The sequence below is a fragment of the Trichoderma reesei genome (assembly GCF_000167675.1).
Source record: "Trichoderma reesei QM6a unplaced genomic scaffold TRIREscaffold_1, whole genome shotgun sequence".
Taxonomy (NCBI): Eukaryota; Fungi; Ascomycota; class Sordariomycetes; order Hypocreales; family Hypocreaceae; genus Trichoderma; species Trichoderma reesei.
In genome coordinates, this window is record NW_006711148.1 from 855,221 (window position 1) to 870,925 (window position 15,705).

The 15,705-nt window shown below is 54.6% G+C and overlaps 3 protein-coding genes across 3 annotated transcripts; 1 reads left to right on the forward strand and 2 right to left on the reverse strand.

The window, feature by feature from the left end:
• Positions 1–433: 433 nt before the first annotated feature.
• TRIREDRAFT_71284 (Hypothetical protein) lies at positions 434–982 on the reverse strand (the record flags this gene model as incomplete). Its single annotated transcript, XM_006961542.2, has 4 exons — positions 434–516; positions 576–658; positions 724–773; positions 830–982. The coding sequence occupies 4 exons, from the start codon at positions 980–982 to the stop codon at positions 434–436; spliced, it is 369 nt and encodes a 122-aa protein (XP_006961604.1).
• A 1,251-nt stretch (positions 983–2,233) lies between these two features.
• Positions 2,234–6,680, forward strand: TRIREDRAFT_43831 (uncharacterized protein). The gene is made up of 2 exons (XM_006961006.1): positions 2,234–6,123; positions 6,247–6,680. The coding sequence occupies exons 1-2, from the start codon at positions 2,243–2,245 to the stop codon at positions 6,428–6,430; spliced, it is 4,065 nt and encodes a 1,354-aa protein (XP_006961068.1). The 5' UTR covers positions 2,234–2,242; the 3' UTR covers positions 6,431–6,680.
• A 3,117-nt stretch (positions 6,681–9,797) lies between these two features.
• On the reverse strand, positions 9,798–10,728 carry TRIREDRAFT_102607 (uncharacterized protein; the record flags this gene model as incomplete). The annotated part of the gene is made up of 3 exons (XM_006961543.1): positions 9,798–10,311; positions 10,385–10,444; positions 10,514–10,728. 3 exons carry the CDS (start codon positions 10,726–10,728, stop codon positions 9,798–9,800), a joined length of 789 nt encoding a protein of 262 aa, XP_006961605.1.
• Positions 10,729–15,705: the final 4,977 nt, after the last annotated feature.

A 15,705-nucleotide genomic window follows, 5' to 3' on the forward strand; every position in this document is an offset into this window, starting at 1 on the left:
ATCGAGGAGAATATTCAAATGATCATGAATTGGGCTAACATAAGGAAACCCCCGACTTGCTTGGATCTCAGCATTTGCTAGACATCTGGTAGCAGCTTGCTGTAACTCCCTTTTGTACATGTTGAGCTATGACCGTATACCCCTGAATATAGTTCCCGTAGAATCTAGTTGTGCCGTCCATATCGTTTCGAGGTTGACAGGTATCAAGTAAACATTTCTTCGTGACTCTGCCTCCAACATGTCTCCAAGGTGTTGGGGATCGTGTGCCGCGTTTCTTGGGCGTTGCTGGTGTTGAACAAACATGCTGTTGCTTTGTGGCCACACGCACATACACACACACGCCGCTTTGGGGAGATTCCGTTCACTGCTTCGCGCCCCTTCTGCTTTAGTACCTTCAAGAGTCCATTAATTGATTCATTCCTGGCGAGTCATTTCACTTCAGAGTGTTTTTGTAAGCATCAACAGTCGGTGCCTTGGAGGTGGACTTTTTGTTTGGCTTTCCACACATGGGACATGCTGTGTGCTAATGTGAGCTTGGGTGTTCATGTGAAGGGGGAAAAGGCGGAGAGACTCACAGTCCGTCTGGTAGGCACACTTCTGGCAATAGGAATGGCCTTGAGTGATTTTGGTTTTGCACTTTGAGCACGAACTATTCCCACTGTCAGTCAAAAGCGCAATGCACATATAGAGAATGCGATTGCGTAGGTAGGATGGTGCACATACCTGGAGTACTGTGCGTATGGATTCTTTGCTGCTTTTGACAGCAGCTTGCTCTGGAGGCCCGTTAGCGAGCATTATCGAGGAATGACGGGAAGCAGTCTTCGTTTACCTTTGACACTCCGGTGTTGCCCAGAGTTGCTGATTTGGAGCTGCCTGCCTTTGCGCTGGCTGGCGAGCCGTAGTACATTTCGCTCTTCTTCTTGACCTCTGGAGTCGCAAGCTTGGTGCTCTTGGTGAGCTTCAGACACTTGCTGCACACCATCGCGGCGTCTGAATGGGGGGTTTATCTGATTGAGTCGGGTTGAGTATCGATGGATTTGATAAGGAATATGTCAGATAGCGTTCGATACTATTGTCCGTGGTTCAGCTTGATGGCCGCATGCTCGACTTTCTGGTGTTTGATGGGTGAATCGCAGTGGCAAGGCTGACATCAACGGCAACGCGAAACCCGGCACTCCGTACGGCTTCCGCGGCCATACTGTTCCGAATTCCCAACGACCAGCTGCAAAGTATCCTCAACCGTGCTCTGGCATTCGGCAAGGTACCATGCTCGCACAATCTCGCTGGTGGGGGACTTTGTCGCAAAAGGGACAACGCTCAGGGGGACCCGCCAAACAGGCCTCTCAGCAGTGGAGCAGCAGCAGCACATCAGTGCAGTTCAAGGCGAGGTCCAGCCTGTGGCATCCCCCCAAGCGATCCATGGATGCGCTAGAGCACTTGCAGAGAGAGCGCTGGAGCCCTTGGACGACGTTGACCCCGGACGGCCCCCTTTCAGGCCACTTGGCGCAAGAGAGCTTCCAGGTCATCAAGGGTTCAAGACGGGCTCGTATGCATCAGATCAAATCAAACAGCATCCCAGGGGAGCGCTGGAGAACTTGAGCTTACAGGTGTTTGGCATTGATCCGTGCTCCCAGTCTATAATTATTACCCTACGGGGGACCTCTCGGGTATCAGCGCCTTGGTCGCAGAACTGCACTGAGCTTTCGTGCCCCCAAGATTCAAATCGTCGGGTCCAACTGCGCCTCTGTTTCACTGCCGACAGTGCTGACGTACCAAACGCCTGAGCCTCGACAGCGTCCCGCTACGGAGTGGGAGCGATTTAGCGGCAGCTCGCCGAAACGAGGCTGTGCAGGGACGGGAACCTTCATTGGATTGGAACACCTTCTCGAACGCTTTTTTTTAGCGGAACAGCATCAGACTCTACAGCGAGCGGCCCTGCCCTATCGATATCGCGGGACCAGACCAGGTGTCGACCCCGATCGTTCTCGAGCTGCTGTGCGAGTCCGTCTCCTGCATACCTAACCTAAGGAACCTCTACCTATAGACATCCAATACATTCGCATCCACCCGCGAGCGGCTGCGGTTTCACATTCCAGCCCTCCCACGGACGCAGCGAAACAGCCGCGAAACATCCAAAAACACCACAACACACACAGCTTCTCGGGCTGGCCCACCCTCATCGAAGCCCGCATGCGTTGCCCCTCCGCCTCAGCGACCGCCTAACCACTGCTCGTCCTCCGGCATGGCTGGACGACATCCCATAGGAGGCCATGGCGGGCCCTCGACCACCGACGACCTGCTGCTCGACCTGGACAATGAGCAGCCCGTCTACAACGCCGGCCAGCGGTCGGCCCTCAATGACGACGACCTGGCGCGGGCCTACGAGCACGACCACGACAACGACCCCCAGAGCCGCCCGTCGGTGTCGTACGACGACTTTGTCGGCGCCGAGCCGTCATATCCCCCAGCAGGGCGCCCCGGCCTGGCGCAGGCAGCGCAGCCGTCGGGGCAGTCGTCGGGCCCGTACCACGCTCAGCAGTTCAGCCAGTCGTCGGACCTCGACAACTTCCCGCGCTACGCCGACGACTTCGACGACGACGACATGTACTACCAGCACGGCGGCGCGGCGGGCGCGGGGCCGGCGTCGGCTGGCAGGGACAATGCGAGGGCCCGCAACAGCGTGCTGTCGCTGGGAGGCGGCCTCTTTGGCAAGCTGAAGCACCGCCTGGGCATGGGCCAGGGCTACTCCGAGATGGACCTCCCCTTGACGGAGCCGGGCCACGATCGAGGCGGCCCCATAGCGGGCTCGTCGCAGCCGCCGGACCAGCAGCCCGCGGGCAAGAAGGCGGGCAACTTCAAGTTTGGCTTTGGCCGCGGCAAGCCCGATCCCGCGTCCCTGGGCCCGAGAATCATCCACCTCAACAACCCGCCCGCCAACGCGGCCAACAAGTACGTCGGCAACCACATCTCGACGGCAAAGTACAACGTCGCCACGTTCCTCCCCAAGTTCCTCTTTGAGCAGTTCTCCAAGGTCGCCAACATCTTCTTCCTCTTCACGGCCGCGTTGCAGCAGATCCCCGGACTGTCGCCCACCAACAAGTACACCACAATCGGACCCCTGGCTGTTGTGCTCCTGGTTTCTGCTGGCAAGGAATTGGTGGAGGATTACCGGAGAAGAGTGGCGGACAATGCCCTCAACACATCCAAGGCGCGAGTCCTGCGCGGCTCGACGTTTACGGAAACGAAATGGAACACCGTGGCCGTGGGCGACGTGGTTAGGGTCGAGTCCGAGGAGCCGTTCCCCGCCGATCTGGTGCTTCTGGCAAGTTCCGAGCCCGAGGGTCTCTGTTATATCGAAACGGCGAACCTGGATGGCGAGACCAACTTGAAGATCAAGCAGGCCCTCCCCGAGACGTCGACGCTGGTGTCCCCCAGCGAAGTCAGCCGGCTGGGAGGTCGCATCAAGTCGGAGCAGCCCAACAGCAGTCTGTACACGTACGAAGCGACGCTGATCATGCAAGCCGGAGGAGGAGAAAAGGAGCTGGCACTGAACCCTGAGCAGCTGCTTCTCCGAGGTGCCACTCTGAGAAACACTCCCTGGATCCACGGCATCGTCGTCTTCACCGGCCACGAGACCAAGCTGATGCGAAACGCGACCGCGACGCCGATCAAGCGGACCAAGGTCGAGAGGCAGCTCAACTGGCTCGTGCTCATGCTGGTCGGCATGCTGCTGGTGCTCAGCGTCATCAGTACCATTGGAGACTTGGTGATGCGAGGCGCCACCGGCGATTCGCTTTCGTATCTCTACCTGGACAAGATCGACAGCGCTGGCGTTGCGGCCTCGACGTTCTTCAAGGACATGGTCACGTACTGGGTGCTCTTCTCCGCGCTGGTCCCCATCTCCCTCTTTGTCACGGTGGAATTGGTCAAGTATTGGCACGGCATCCTCATCAACGACGACCTCGACATGTACTACGACAAGACGGATACGCCGGCCACTTGCCGAACGTCGAGTCTGGTCGAGGAGCTTGGCATGGTCGAGTACGTGTTCTCTGACAAGACTGGCACGCTCACTTGCAACATGATGGAGTTCAAGCAGTGCTCGATTGGCGGCATCATGTATGCCGAAGAGGTTCCCGAGGACCGCCGAGCGAGCGGCGCCGACGACGAAGAGACGGCTATTTACGACTTCAAGGCGCTCCAGGCCAACCTGACCCAAGGCCATCCGACCGCGGGCATGATTGATCATTTCCTTTCGCTGCTCGCAACCTGCCACACGGTCATCCCCGAGATGGATGAAAAGGGTCAGATCAAGTACCAAGCGGCCTCTCCCGACGAAGGTGCCCTGGTGGCCGGAGCGGTTACCATGGGATACAAGTTTACTGCACGAAAGCCAAAGTCGGTCATTATAGAAGCCAACGGGCGAGAGATGGAATACGAGCTGCTGGCCGTCTGCGAATTCAACTCGACGCGCAAGCGAATGTCTGCCATCTTCCGCTGCCCGGACGGAAAGATTCGAGTCTACTGCAAAGGTGCCGACACCGTCATTCTTGAGCGGCTCAACGATCAGAACCCCCACGTCGAAATCACCCTGCGGCACCTGGAGGAGTACGCCTCGGAGGGGCTGCGGACGCTCTGCTTGGCCATGCGCGAGGTGCCCGAACAGGAGTACCGCGAATGGCGCCAGATCTTTGACACGGCGGCGACGACGGTGGGCGGCAACCGAGCCGATGAGCTGGACAAGGCTGCCGAAATCATTGAACACGACTTTTACCTCCTGGGAGCTACTGCCATTGAGGACCGCCTGCAAGACGGCGTTCCGGAGACGATCCACACGCTGCAGCAAGCCAACATCAAGGTCTGGGTTCTGACAGGAGACCGACAGGAAACGGCCATCAACATTGGCATGAGTTGCAAGCTCCTGAGCGAGGACATGATGCTCTTGATTGTCAACGAAGAGTCGTCGGCCGCAACTCGTGATAACATCCAAAAGAAGCTCGATGCCATCAGGACGCAAGGCGACGGTACCATTGAGATGGAGTCCCTGGCGCTCGTCATTGACGGCAAGTCCCTGACATATGCGCTCGAGAAGGACATGGAGAAGCTTTTCCTCGATCTCGCCATCATGTGCAAGGCCGTCATCTGCTGCCGTGTGTCCCCCCTGCAAAAGGCCCTGGTCGTCAAGCTCGTCAAGAAGTACCAGAAGCAGTCGATTCTCCTCGCCATTGGCGACGGGGCCAACGACGTCTCCATGATCCAGGCGGCGCACATTGGCGTCGGCATCAGCGGTGTTGAAGGTCTGCAGGCCGCTCGGAGCGCCGACGTGGCCATTGCCCAGTTCAGGTACCTCCGGAAGCTGCTGCTTGTCCACGGCGCGTGGAGTTACCAGCGCGTGAGCAAGACGATTCTGTTTTCGTTCTACAAGAACATTGCCCTGTATCTGACGCAGTTCTGGTACACGTTCCAAAACGTCTTCTCCGGCCAGGTCATTTACGAGTCGTGGACGTTGTCCTTCTACAACGTCTTCTACACCGTTCTTCCGCCGCTGGCCATTGGCATTCTGGACCAGTTCATCTCTGCGCGCCTGCTCGATCGCTACCCCCAGCTGTACATGATGGGCCAGCAGAATTCCGCCTTCAAGCTCAAGGTCTTTGCGCAGTGGATCGCCAACGCCATCTACCACTCCCTCCTCCTCTACGTCTTTGCCGAGCTCATCTGGTACGGCGACGTGATTGACGGCCAGGGGCAGACCGACGGCCACTGGGTGTGGGGAACCGCCCTGTACGGCTCCGTCCTGCTCACCGTGCTGGGCAAGGCGGCCTTGGTGACCAACAACTGGACCAAGTACCATGTCATGGCCATCCCGGGCAGCATGGTCATCTGGTGGGTGTTCATCGCCGTGTACGGCACTGTGGCGCCCAAGGTCAAGATTTCCCCCGAGTACTTTGGCGTCATCCCCAAGCTGTACAGCAGCCCCGTCTTCTGGCTGCAGATATTCGTCCTTGCCCTGCTGTGTCTGTCGCGCGATATTGCTTGGAAGTACGCCAAGCGCATGTACTGGCCGCAGACGTACCACCACATTCAGGAGATTCAAAAATACAACATTCAGGACTACCGGCCTAGGTATGTACACGTGCCCAGCACAGCCCCTCTCCTCCCCTCTTCTTGCCCCAGGAATCCATCTGCGGTTTGAATAGAGGCATGTCTATATATGAGAGAGAGCCACGCGCTAACGTGCCATGACAGGATGGAGCAATTCCAGAAAGCCATCCGCAAGGTTCGGCAGGTGCAGCGTATGCGCAAGCAGCGTGGCTATGCCTTTTCGCAGGCCGACGAGAGCCAGACGCGCGTGCTTCAGGCATACGACACGACCAAGCACCGAGGCCGATATGGAGAAATGGCCAGCTCACGACCTATAGACGGGATATAAAAAAAGCAAAGAAAAAATTGGGGGGAGGAAAGAGCAACAGTTTTGTGTTTTAGGGGTGGGCTGTAATGATTTTTATCTGCCATCACGTCTCATGTCATCAAGAGAGAGAGAAAAAAACAGAGGAGGGTGGTGTTACTCCTTGGGGGGGTGAAAGGACGAGGAGGAGAGGGCAAGCGGCACACAAGGGAGGTGCGTCCCTTTTGTCCTCGTTATGCCGATTCGGAAGCCAGACGAGGGCTATGATGGTTGATTTTGTTTGCTGTTTGCGGTTTTTCTGAAACTAGCTATTATGCCATATATGATGTCTTTGTCTGGGGTGTCTCTTGTTGGGTGTTCTTTTCTTGACATTTATTATCATGGCTTGTTACTGAAGGGGATGTGAGATTTCTAGGTAGAAGGATAGGAAGGCGGTTGAATGGAAATTTACATTGACATGAGATGCTTGGTTATTTGAAGTGAGGAGAGGTAAGAGTGATGGTAGTGTTGGTATATGGATGATGTTGCACGGTGCGATGCATTGAGCTTGAAATGAAACAGCCGTGGAGATTCGATGTTCACTGAGAAGAGTTGGCTTGTATACTGGTTGGGTATAGATATCTCGTATGTCTTGTGCCTCATTCGCACGATGTCTACCGTACGATGAAGAGGAAGCTTCCGCCTGCCGGACGAGCTTCCCATGCCGGAGAGTAACTCTCTCTCTCTAATCTATAATAGGTACTTTGCCTTGGGCCTTACGGTGGCACCGTTTGAAGCTTATATCAAGTCACTGACAAAAGTGTGTAAAGGATGGATAAATCTCCATAAACAGATTGTTTCGAACGGACCTTGGGTGAATATCCCGTAGCAGATGGGACAATACGACACTAGATTATTGACAAAGAGTTTCGGAGACACAATGTCACACAGGACAACAACAGACTCCTCCCCCACGGATAAGATAGATTAGAGTGGCGGAGATCCGGAGATGCACCCTTCTGCATGACTTGACGAGAAGCGCAAGAGTCTCTACCAGGTATTTCTGTAAGGGGACTCGTCGTACGAGTTTGAACAGCAAATACCTAAGCAAGAGAGGAGTATGAACTTGCACAGCATTATATGTGCGACTACCTAGATACGCTGTGTCACATGTTTATATGCCGCGATGCTGTTGTATCGGCATCTGTTGCATTGTATACCTAATTAGTTGTCTTGATGTCCTTAATACTATCTTCTAAAGTACTAGGTAGTTGATACTATGAATAGTCTACCTACTTTATATCGCACGCAAGGGGCGAAGACAATGCGTGGCGTTGCATGAGGCAGTCTCGCGCACCACGACACGACACAAAGAGCACTTTATAGGTAGGTATGTACCTAGTTTTTTGGCTCCTGTTCATCCCGAGGCAGGTGCACTCTAGATAGAAGAGGACTAGGCAGTGCTGCGTTTCCATGGCTTCAGATAGGTACCTATCTACCTACCTACCAACCAAGGTGTTACCTTATTTTGTGTATGACAGCTTTTACCTTAGGTAATGAGCAGCACTTCAAGACGGACTCTTTAGAAGAAATCAGAATTCGAGAGCCAGCTCAACAACGGCAAGAGTGATACTGGTATTTGTCATCTGCCTACATTGCTGGATGTGTTAAATCAGGCAAACCTGACACAATATCGGTACACAGTCTCAATGCCTGATGCAAAGCCAACTGATATCACATCCGATTCTACCTAAAAGCAGCATCATGTACGAGACGGTATTCTTGACCTGCATCAAGCTTTCGCCCCCCCCCCCCCCATATGCGTACGTCCCGTATCACAGGCATCAAAATCCCACCGATATCCCATGCAGGTCCCCCTTCCATCTCTCACAGCTTCCCCCCCTCTGTAACACCACATGATGTACAGTACAAGCCACGCTGCACCGCAGCTCTCCTACATAATGATACTACTACTAACACCACCACATACATACAGACAGACCCCAATTTCCCCTTACATATCCCCCTCCCCTCTTCACACCAAAAACGGAAAGAAAAAAAAATAAGAGGAGAGAGAGATAAGGTCCGTATCATTGGTATGAGAGATAACAGCTCTGTAGCAAAAGATTGACATCTTGCATGCTTATCAGCTGGTTCTCTTGATTCTGAATCCTCAGGCCAGAAGACGCGCCGACATCGCTGATGTACTCGAGACGATTGCAACCCAAACCAATCACATCCATCACACTTGTGCAGAATGCTGCCTTTCAGCGAAAATTTAACCATGTTCAATAACATTATCCTTTATTCATTGATTTCTCAATTGCTTCCTTGCCATCTATGGGTTCTGTTCGCGTCCCCAGAGATGCATCGCCGTCTTTTGATAAAGTATATACATAAGTTGACTCCCATGTACAGTTGCCCACCAAACATCAAATTACCATCCAAGTACCCATATGCCGTGCTTTATATCTAACCCAGTGGACGTGTAATAATCTTGTGCCAAGAGGCCATAACAGTCTTTGTGAAGTACTAAGAGAAACAGGAGGAAAAGGGAAGTGAAGAAAAGGAAAAGAAAAAGAATCCACAAGTCGAGTTCGACAAGATGTCGAAGCGAGGCGACGTAACGCTCCGGGGTCAGGATTGGTGGATTGCAGTCACACTATGCGGTGCATGGTGACAAGCAAGAGCGGCTGATAAGAGAAGCTCGAGTTGGGATGTTGAAAAAGCGCCGTGAGGGGCCCAGATTGAAGCCGTCCAAAGTGGGAAAGGATCCGAAATCCCCTCGCTGCCGGACCACTAATGACAGTGATCGAACAGTGAAAACAGTTGAAAACATCAAAACTTTTGTTGTGCGTAAGTGTGTATCTCCCTGAAGAACGCCAAAGGGAAAAAAAAAGAAAGGAAGAATAGAAGAATAACAGTTGTGCGGAGTGTGGTGCGAATGGGCTCGGCAACAGCAAAGGAGCCGGACGAGACCAGGACCTCAAGTCGGTTGGAGGTGGCACAACAGCGTGCTGCCAGTCGACGGCGAGACCCTTGCCGCTGGGCATCCGCACCCCTGTAACCCCGCAGTCCGAATCAATGCGCCGTTTGGCCAGAATTCTGGCAAAATGCGGAGGCGCGGTGTGCGTCGGAGGTCCCATCACGACATCTGCACGCGCCAGTCCTTGTTCGTCTGCGTCTTATTGCCTGGCCACCCCCACAGCGGTGGCCGACGCTCCCAGGCCAGTCTGGTGATAGGCCGCTGCGAGCCCAGCTGCTGCTAGCCGGCGTGCCGTGCGCAAGGGGGGGGAAAGGGGCCGCTAGAGACGCTCGAGGCGGATGGGACTGCAGCCAACCGCTTCGTCCCATCTCAGGGCCTCAAACAATTAACCCCCCCGCCAGCACACCCACCTGGCTGCGTCCGAAATCACCGAGTCAGCATGGGGATGACAAGCTCGACGCTCTTTGGCCGCGAGCTGCCGCCTGGGGTCCTCGAGGGCAGCGGCCGGTCCATGGCCCCAGACCCTGCCTCGTGCGAGTAGGTGCCCCCGTAGGCCAGGTCGAGGGTGCTCGGGTGGCTGTACAGAAGGCTGGCCGATGGTCGCGTGTACGAGTTGTTGGGGCTGGTAGCTGAGCTGCGGCTGAAGGGCCAGATGCCACTCCCCGACGGCGACGGGGGGCTGGGTGGCCTCACGTTGAGGGATCGCAGGGCAGACATGGCCGAGGTGTGGTAGTTGAGCGCGGTGTCTGGTGAAGCCGGCGGAGAGTTGGTGAAGTGCATCGAGCTGGGCCGTGAGGGCGAGGCCCGTGGCACAATGTCTCGCGGCTCGGACCCGGCCAAGGACTCGGTCAGGATGCGGCGCTGGTTGACGTAGACAGAGGAGTAATAGCTGCGAACCGACTTGGCCTGCGCGGACGAGTCTTGGTCTACCCGGCGGCATCTACACACATGTGTGTTAGTGGACGTGATCAACCCAGCTCCTCCAAGGTTCGTCGTCAAGAAGAGAAACATACGCATCGGAGCAGTACAGAACCAGCTCGTCGTGGGTGTGGAATTCCTTTTCGCAAATCATGCTGCAGGAACACAAAAGGTCAGTTACATGGCCTCAGCAGCGTCACAAACAACAGGAGTGGCTTCCATACCAGTACTGAGGGAAGCTCTCTCGCTCGTCGTTGTCCCAAATCTCCGTGTCGGTCTCGCGACCACCTCGCCCCAACTTCTGGGCGGCGGACGGAGTGTGTCGTCGAGTCATGGTTGGTCGCTTGTACTGAGCGGGTGTTGCGGTCACTGCCTTTCGCACGTCTGTTGTCGATGCGGTGGCAGTGTAAGGGCCGGACTTGCGTCGCTGGTGAGGCATTTGGAATGCAGATAGAAGAGGAGCAAGGGAAAAAGTGCGTGGGCGAACTCGAGGTGTTATCCTGGCAGCTCGGAGAGCGTGGGGGAAAACTACCAGGACCGTCCAAGGCGTGAGACGACCAAAATCAGGGAAGCCAGACAGAACGCTGTGCTGGCTTTATCTCCGGCAGGCAGCGCAGCCAAATCAGGCGGGTGTATGCGACACGTCGTATTGGAGAGTGCGCGAGATTAATAAGAGAGTGACGCTTTGCTCGACAGGCGTGACTTGGGCTGAAGAATGACGGGAGGTCACACCGGCGTAGAGAGGGTGAAGATTGATCGACAGGACCCGGAAGATGGAAGGATGCTGCAGATCGATTCGTCGGGCAGATTTGCTGTTATCCACTCTTGGTGTTCAGTTGACAGGAGCAGAGCGTCGACTGCTGAGTAGCTTAAAAGGGCCAAATATAGCAGTGGTATCGACGGTCAGATGATAAGCACCGCAGAGGGTGAGATGAGGTGGATGGGAGGGCGTTTGGTGTAAGTGGTGGCACGGGATGAAGGTCTAGTGCTGGGTTGACCGGAGGCTGAGCTGGACTGTGATGTGTCGTCGATAATGGGGTGGTGGTGTAAGGCGTATTCGCAGATTGATGGAGGAAGGGAAAAGAACGGATGAGGAAGTAGATTTGAACGAGAGTGAGAGGAGGAAGAGGAGGAGGAAGAGGTCGGAAAAGACTGGCGTGTGAGACGCTTTTGTTGTCGTGCTTCTGCTTCTCCGTATTTGTGCAGGCTGTAAGAGGTACTTGTATAATATGCAATCTGATGGCAGCCGAAAGCGGAGACTCGCAGTTCACTGCTTGGTGACAAAGTTTCCAGCAGGGCGATCGGCGCGGACGGGAGTAACTTTGCGTCCAGGGCGGGTGCCAGCAGCAGCAGCAGGTACCGATGGTGACACACTGTCGACGCCGGGCTCCACAATGTCGCGATAGTGGTACTTTGGCCCTCGACTCGGACTTTGCTTGGGGGGGGCAGGCAGCGATGACTCTTTTGTTTTTGTGGGCTCTCTTGTCTCCTTTTTTCTTTCTTGCGTTAAGCTTCTTTTTGTGAATGCTATTTTTTTTTCTTCTCCTTTATTCCGCTTTAATATATTTTCCCCTTCAGAAACAGAAAGAAGCTTTCCAATGTTTCAAAATAAAACGTAAATTGTGGAACACAGTCTGGCAGGCTCTTGTCGAAGTCGGGCGTGGTGCGAATCGCTCGGATGAAGCCTCGGTGGTAGGGCTGGACTCGTTCGGGCGGATGTACTACCCAGTACTCGTGTGGAGGTACCTGTAAGACGGGATCGCGCCGGAGAGGTACTTGTGTGCACAGGTGGGAGCGGTCGCAAGGCCGTAGCGTTTATTGAGTTGCTGACGTGCTTATGGGCCAAGATTCGTACAGTATTAGAAGCTGGAGCACGAATAATACCCAAGCATGGGGTGCAGCAGTTGGTTTCAGTTGCTTGTCTTGCTTCTGGAGACGGCTGGTCGAGGGCAAGGGTCGGCGTGAGGTGAAGTGTAATACAACCACAAGGTGAGATGCCGCCTGTCTGTACGATGCAATGGCGAGGGCAAAGAAACTTGCTCGAGTCCAGTCAAGACAACAAAAACTTGCTCAAGAAGGAAAGAGAAGGAATGAGAGAAATACAAAATCCTCTCGTGATCCGGGGATGCTGAGGAATTAATAACCCAAAGTCTAATACCTCCAAGGCACCGCCAATGGCCACGGCAGCTCCAGGTACCTACCACGCTCACCAATGCTCCGAGCCTCCTCGTCCCTTCTCGCAAAGCCCTTTAGCATCGTGGCTTCGCTGCCAGGCACGAGCAGAGGAGGGCCAATGGGCAGCAGCACGCGTTCCCACGCAGAGTGACGAGTCGTCCGCGCCTGGTGGGCTGAAGTGGACGGCCCCGACTTGAGCTAACAGTGCCAACGATGGGCCTCTGCTCGTTGTTCCGAGTGGCGATCGACGCACGGGGGACCGCAAAAGGGCGGCCAGGGGGGTGCAGTGGCAGCGATTCCATTTAATGCACGGTACGGAGGACGGGAACCGATCATGATTCATCAATCGAGCAAGTGCATTAAACAGCTATTGACACGGCATCTTAGGTATGAATTTCCAAACATGCTGAGCTTTCCCTCCATCGGGTTGAGGAGCCCAGGCAAGATGCTCCCCTTTGCGGCCTTGCTCGTTTCGTCATGAACCGCTGCAATTTTTTCTCACTGCCTGTGGGTGAGCACTCGCAGGTAGCAGTTACCGTGCACCCTGCTGGCCGGCTCGTACCCAGTACCTGTGCTCCGCCCAACATGCATCCGGCCAGGTTCCAGGGACCCCAGGGCTCGTACCATGCACCGGTGGAGCAACCTTGAGTTGGCACGCAGCGGCAGTACCGGTACTCCATCCCGCCCACTGGCAAGGTTCCTGCGGGCCAGGGTTCTTCCAAGTTCTCTCTTCCAAGCTGCTTCGAAACCCGCTTTCCCCTTCGGAGCTCTTGTACGGAGTACCGCGCAAGCTATGCGGCCATCAGGTAGTGGTACCTCCTGTGTCCAATTTCGCTGTGCCTGTTTCTGTGTGCTCGCAGACACCAGACGAAGATCAGAATCCTTCGACGCCTCTTCCTTCTGCCGCTGGCGGCTGCCATTGGCCGTCCCCCAGTCGCAGTCCTCGGGCGGCGTCAGGGCCCGGTGGCTTGCTGCAGGTATTGTGGCATTTCCCTTTGTGTTTCTTAATCATAGCGGCAGAGTGAGACCATTCCTCGCAGATGGTAGCCATGGCGGCGCCCCTTGTCGCATCCGTCTCAACGGTGTAAGCCCCTGTGAGCATGCACGAAAAAAACTTGTCTTCACAAGTTACGGATACAAACCCTTACGATCGCAGACAAGGACAGCAAAGGCAAAAAGGGAGATTGAGTGGTCTCGTAGGGGGGGGGCCACGGCAAAAAGGGGATCAAGCAGGAAAACTTTTCTTTCATTCATGCACTGACACGAAGCCTTGCAGCTAATACCTTGACTACTACCTCACCTACAGCATGTATGTATCAGCCGCAGCGCATTTTACAGTGGGTGAAGCAGGACAGTGGAGTAGAACAAAGTAAAATTTCACTTTGAATCATTCTATTCTCATCGTGCCTCATCCACAGTCATGCCATGAGGCATCTGCTGTTTTCCAGCATGGCAGAAACGCCTGAAATCTCTGCAAAAAGTCCATCCTGATCCCGTCAGGGCGTGGGCCCTCCCTCTTGAGACGGAAGAGACGGCGCAGGCTGACGAAAGCAATCCGTCCATGGCACAATCCGCAGCCATCCAGTCCAGCGCGCACGTTTCCCGAGCGGCTCCAGATTTCCTTTGCTCTGGTGCACCCGCCGAGATCCAATCAGCGAGCTCCGACGTCCGAGCCCTTCGGGGGCCACGGGGGGGTTGTTTCTTCTTTCCTGTTCTTTCGTCGGGGATTTCCCAGGGCCGATGGCTGCCCGTTCCTTTCCTTTCACTTTCTATGTCCCCCATTATGATTAAGTATTATGGAGTCTCGGGTGTCTATTTCTTCTGTTACGCAAGTGTGATGTGTGAACATGAGTGGTGGTTTTCTGTCAATCTGAATTTTCATGGTCAGGTATTAAGATATTTTCTTGTTTGCATCTGTCGTTTCGCGTAGCCTGTTGCTAAGCTCAAACTGGTAATTATCTAGCCATCAAATTCAAGCATCACAGCTTTTGCAGGGTTCAAGGAAAGAGCCATCACGGTGCTTCCCAATGCCCCGCCTGTCCGCTCACCTTGATGTCCGGGCCTCCGTTTCATGACGCACCGTCACTGTAATTCTACCGTATACAAATCTCTTGCCCTTTGGTTTTCGAAACTCCGAGCTGCCGCCGTCGAATTCTTACTCTTCCTACCTGCAGTAGGAACTTAAGGTAGGTACTATGATTATTCGCTTCTCTCTTCTTTGTCATCAATCATCCCCGACATAGGTACTGTACAGTAATATGTCCACGCCATCAGGGTCGTTTACGTGTCACTTGTGCGTGTCCTTTCCTCGACATCCTCTCGACATCCTCTCGACATCCCCGGACTCCGTTCGACCGCCCAGCTCGGCCCCGACGACTGCCTGCCTACTACTACTACTACTACTACTACTACTACTACTACTACTACTACTACTACTACTACTACTACTACTACTACTACTACTACTACTACTACCACCTATCAAAGAGCTCTCCGTCTTCTTGGCAGTTGGTCCAGCTGCTCCGTACTCCGTGCAATAGCCTGGAGTGCATGCGGTCTTGGCTACTGCTTCAGGCCAGCAGCTGAACTGTGCGAAACATAGCCGAGCCATCAGTCGATGCAGGTCGGCAGGCTTCCAGACATGCAGCTTGCTTCGCCAACGTGATTCGCTTCGTCGTCCAGTCCAGTCTCGCCATGGCCCTACAGTACAAAGTACTATTGTCTGCTAGTCTGCACGGCGAATTGATGTGACTGATCGCCTTTGTCCCGTCCCGCTCTGGTCATGGTACAATCACTGAAGACCTCTTCCATACAGAATTACACGTGGTCTCGACGTTGGTGCTTTGTATCGCTACCAACAACTTGTCGGCCAGAAACTTGACTCGTCGTCTGTGGGGTTTACCCATTGCAACCGCATCTTCAGTGGCACATGCCGTCTCAAGCTCTCCCCATTTCGGGGAATGCTCGTGCAATGGATCCGGCTCTCGCTTCAGTCGAATCTAAATCAACCTTTGCGGCCACAAGTCCTGGTGCCTGAGACACGGAAGGTTATCGGCTGCCTACGAGTATGCCGCCATGCTACAGGACGCATCGCATTTGCTAGCTTCAACACGCAGCGTTCTATTACCTGTCAGACTGAGCCCAAGCAACGGCAGAACATCCGTCTTAGGGCTGACGGGCCACGGCTTCCGCTTGTCAGACAGAAGCTGGCTTTTACTTTGCCTTTTGTGCCTGAGCGCTC

Bases quoted from the DNA above. Each gene is read 5' to 3' on its own strand.
- TRIREDRAFT_43831 (XM_006961006.1), top strand. From the start codon at position 2,243: ATGGCTGGACGACATCCCATAGGAGGCCATGGCGGGCCCTCGACCACC. The intron at 6,124-6,246 runs GTATGTACACGT...GTGCCATGACAG, and splicing joins ATTCAGGACTACCGGCCTAG to GATGGAGCAATTCCAGAAAG.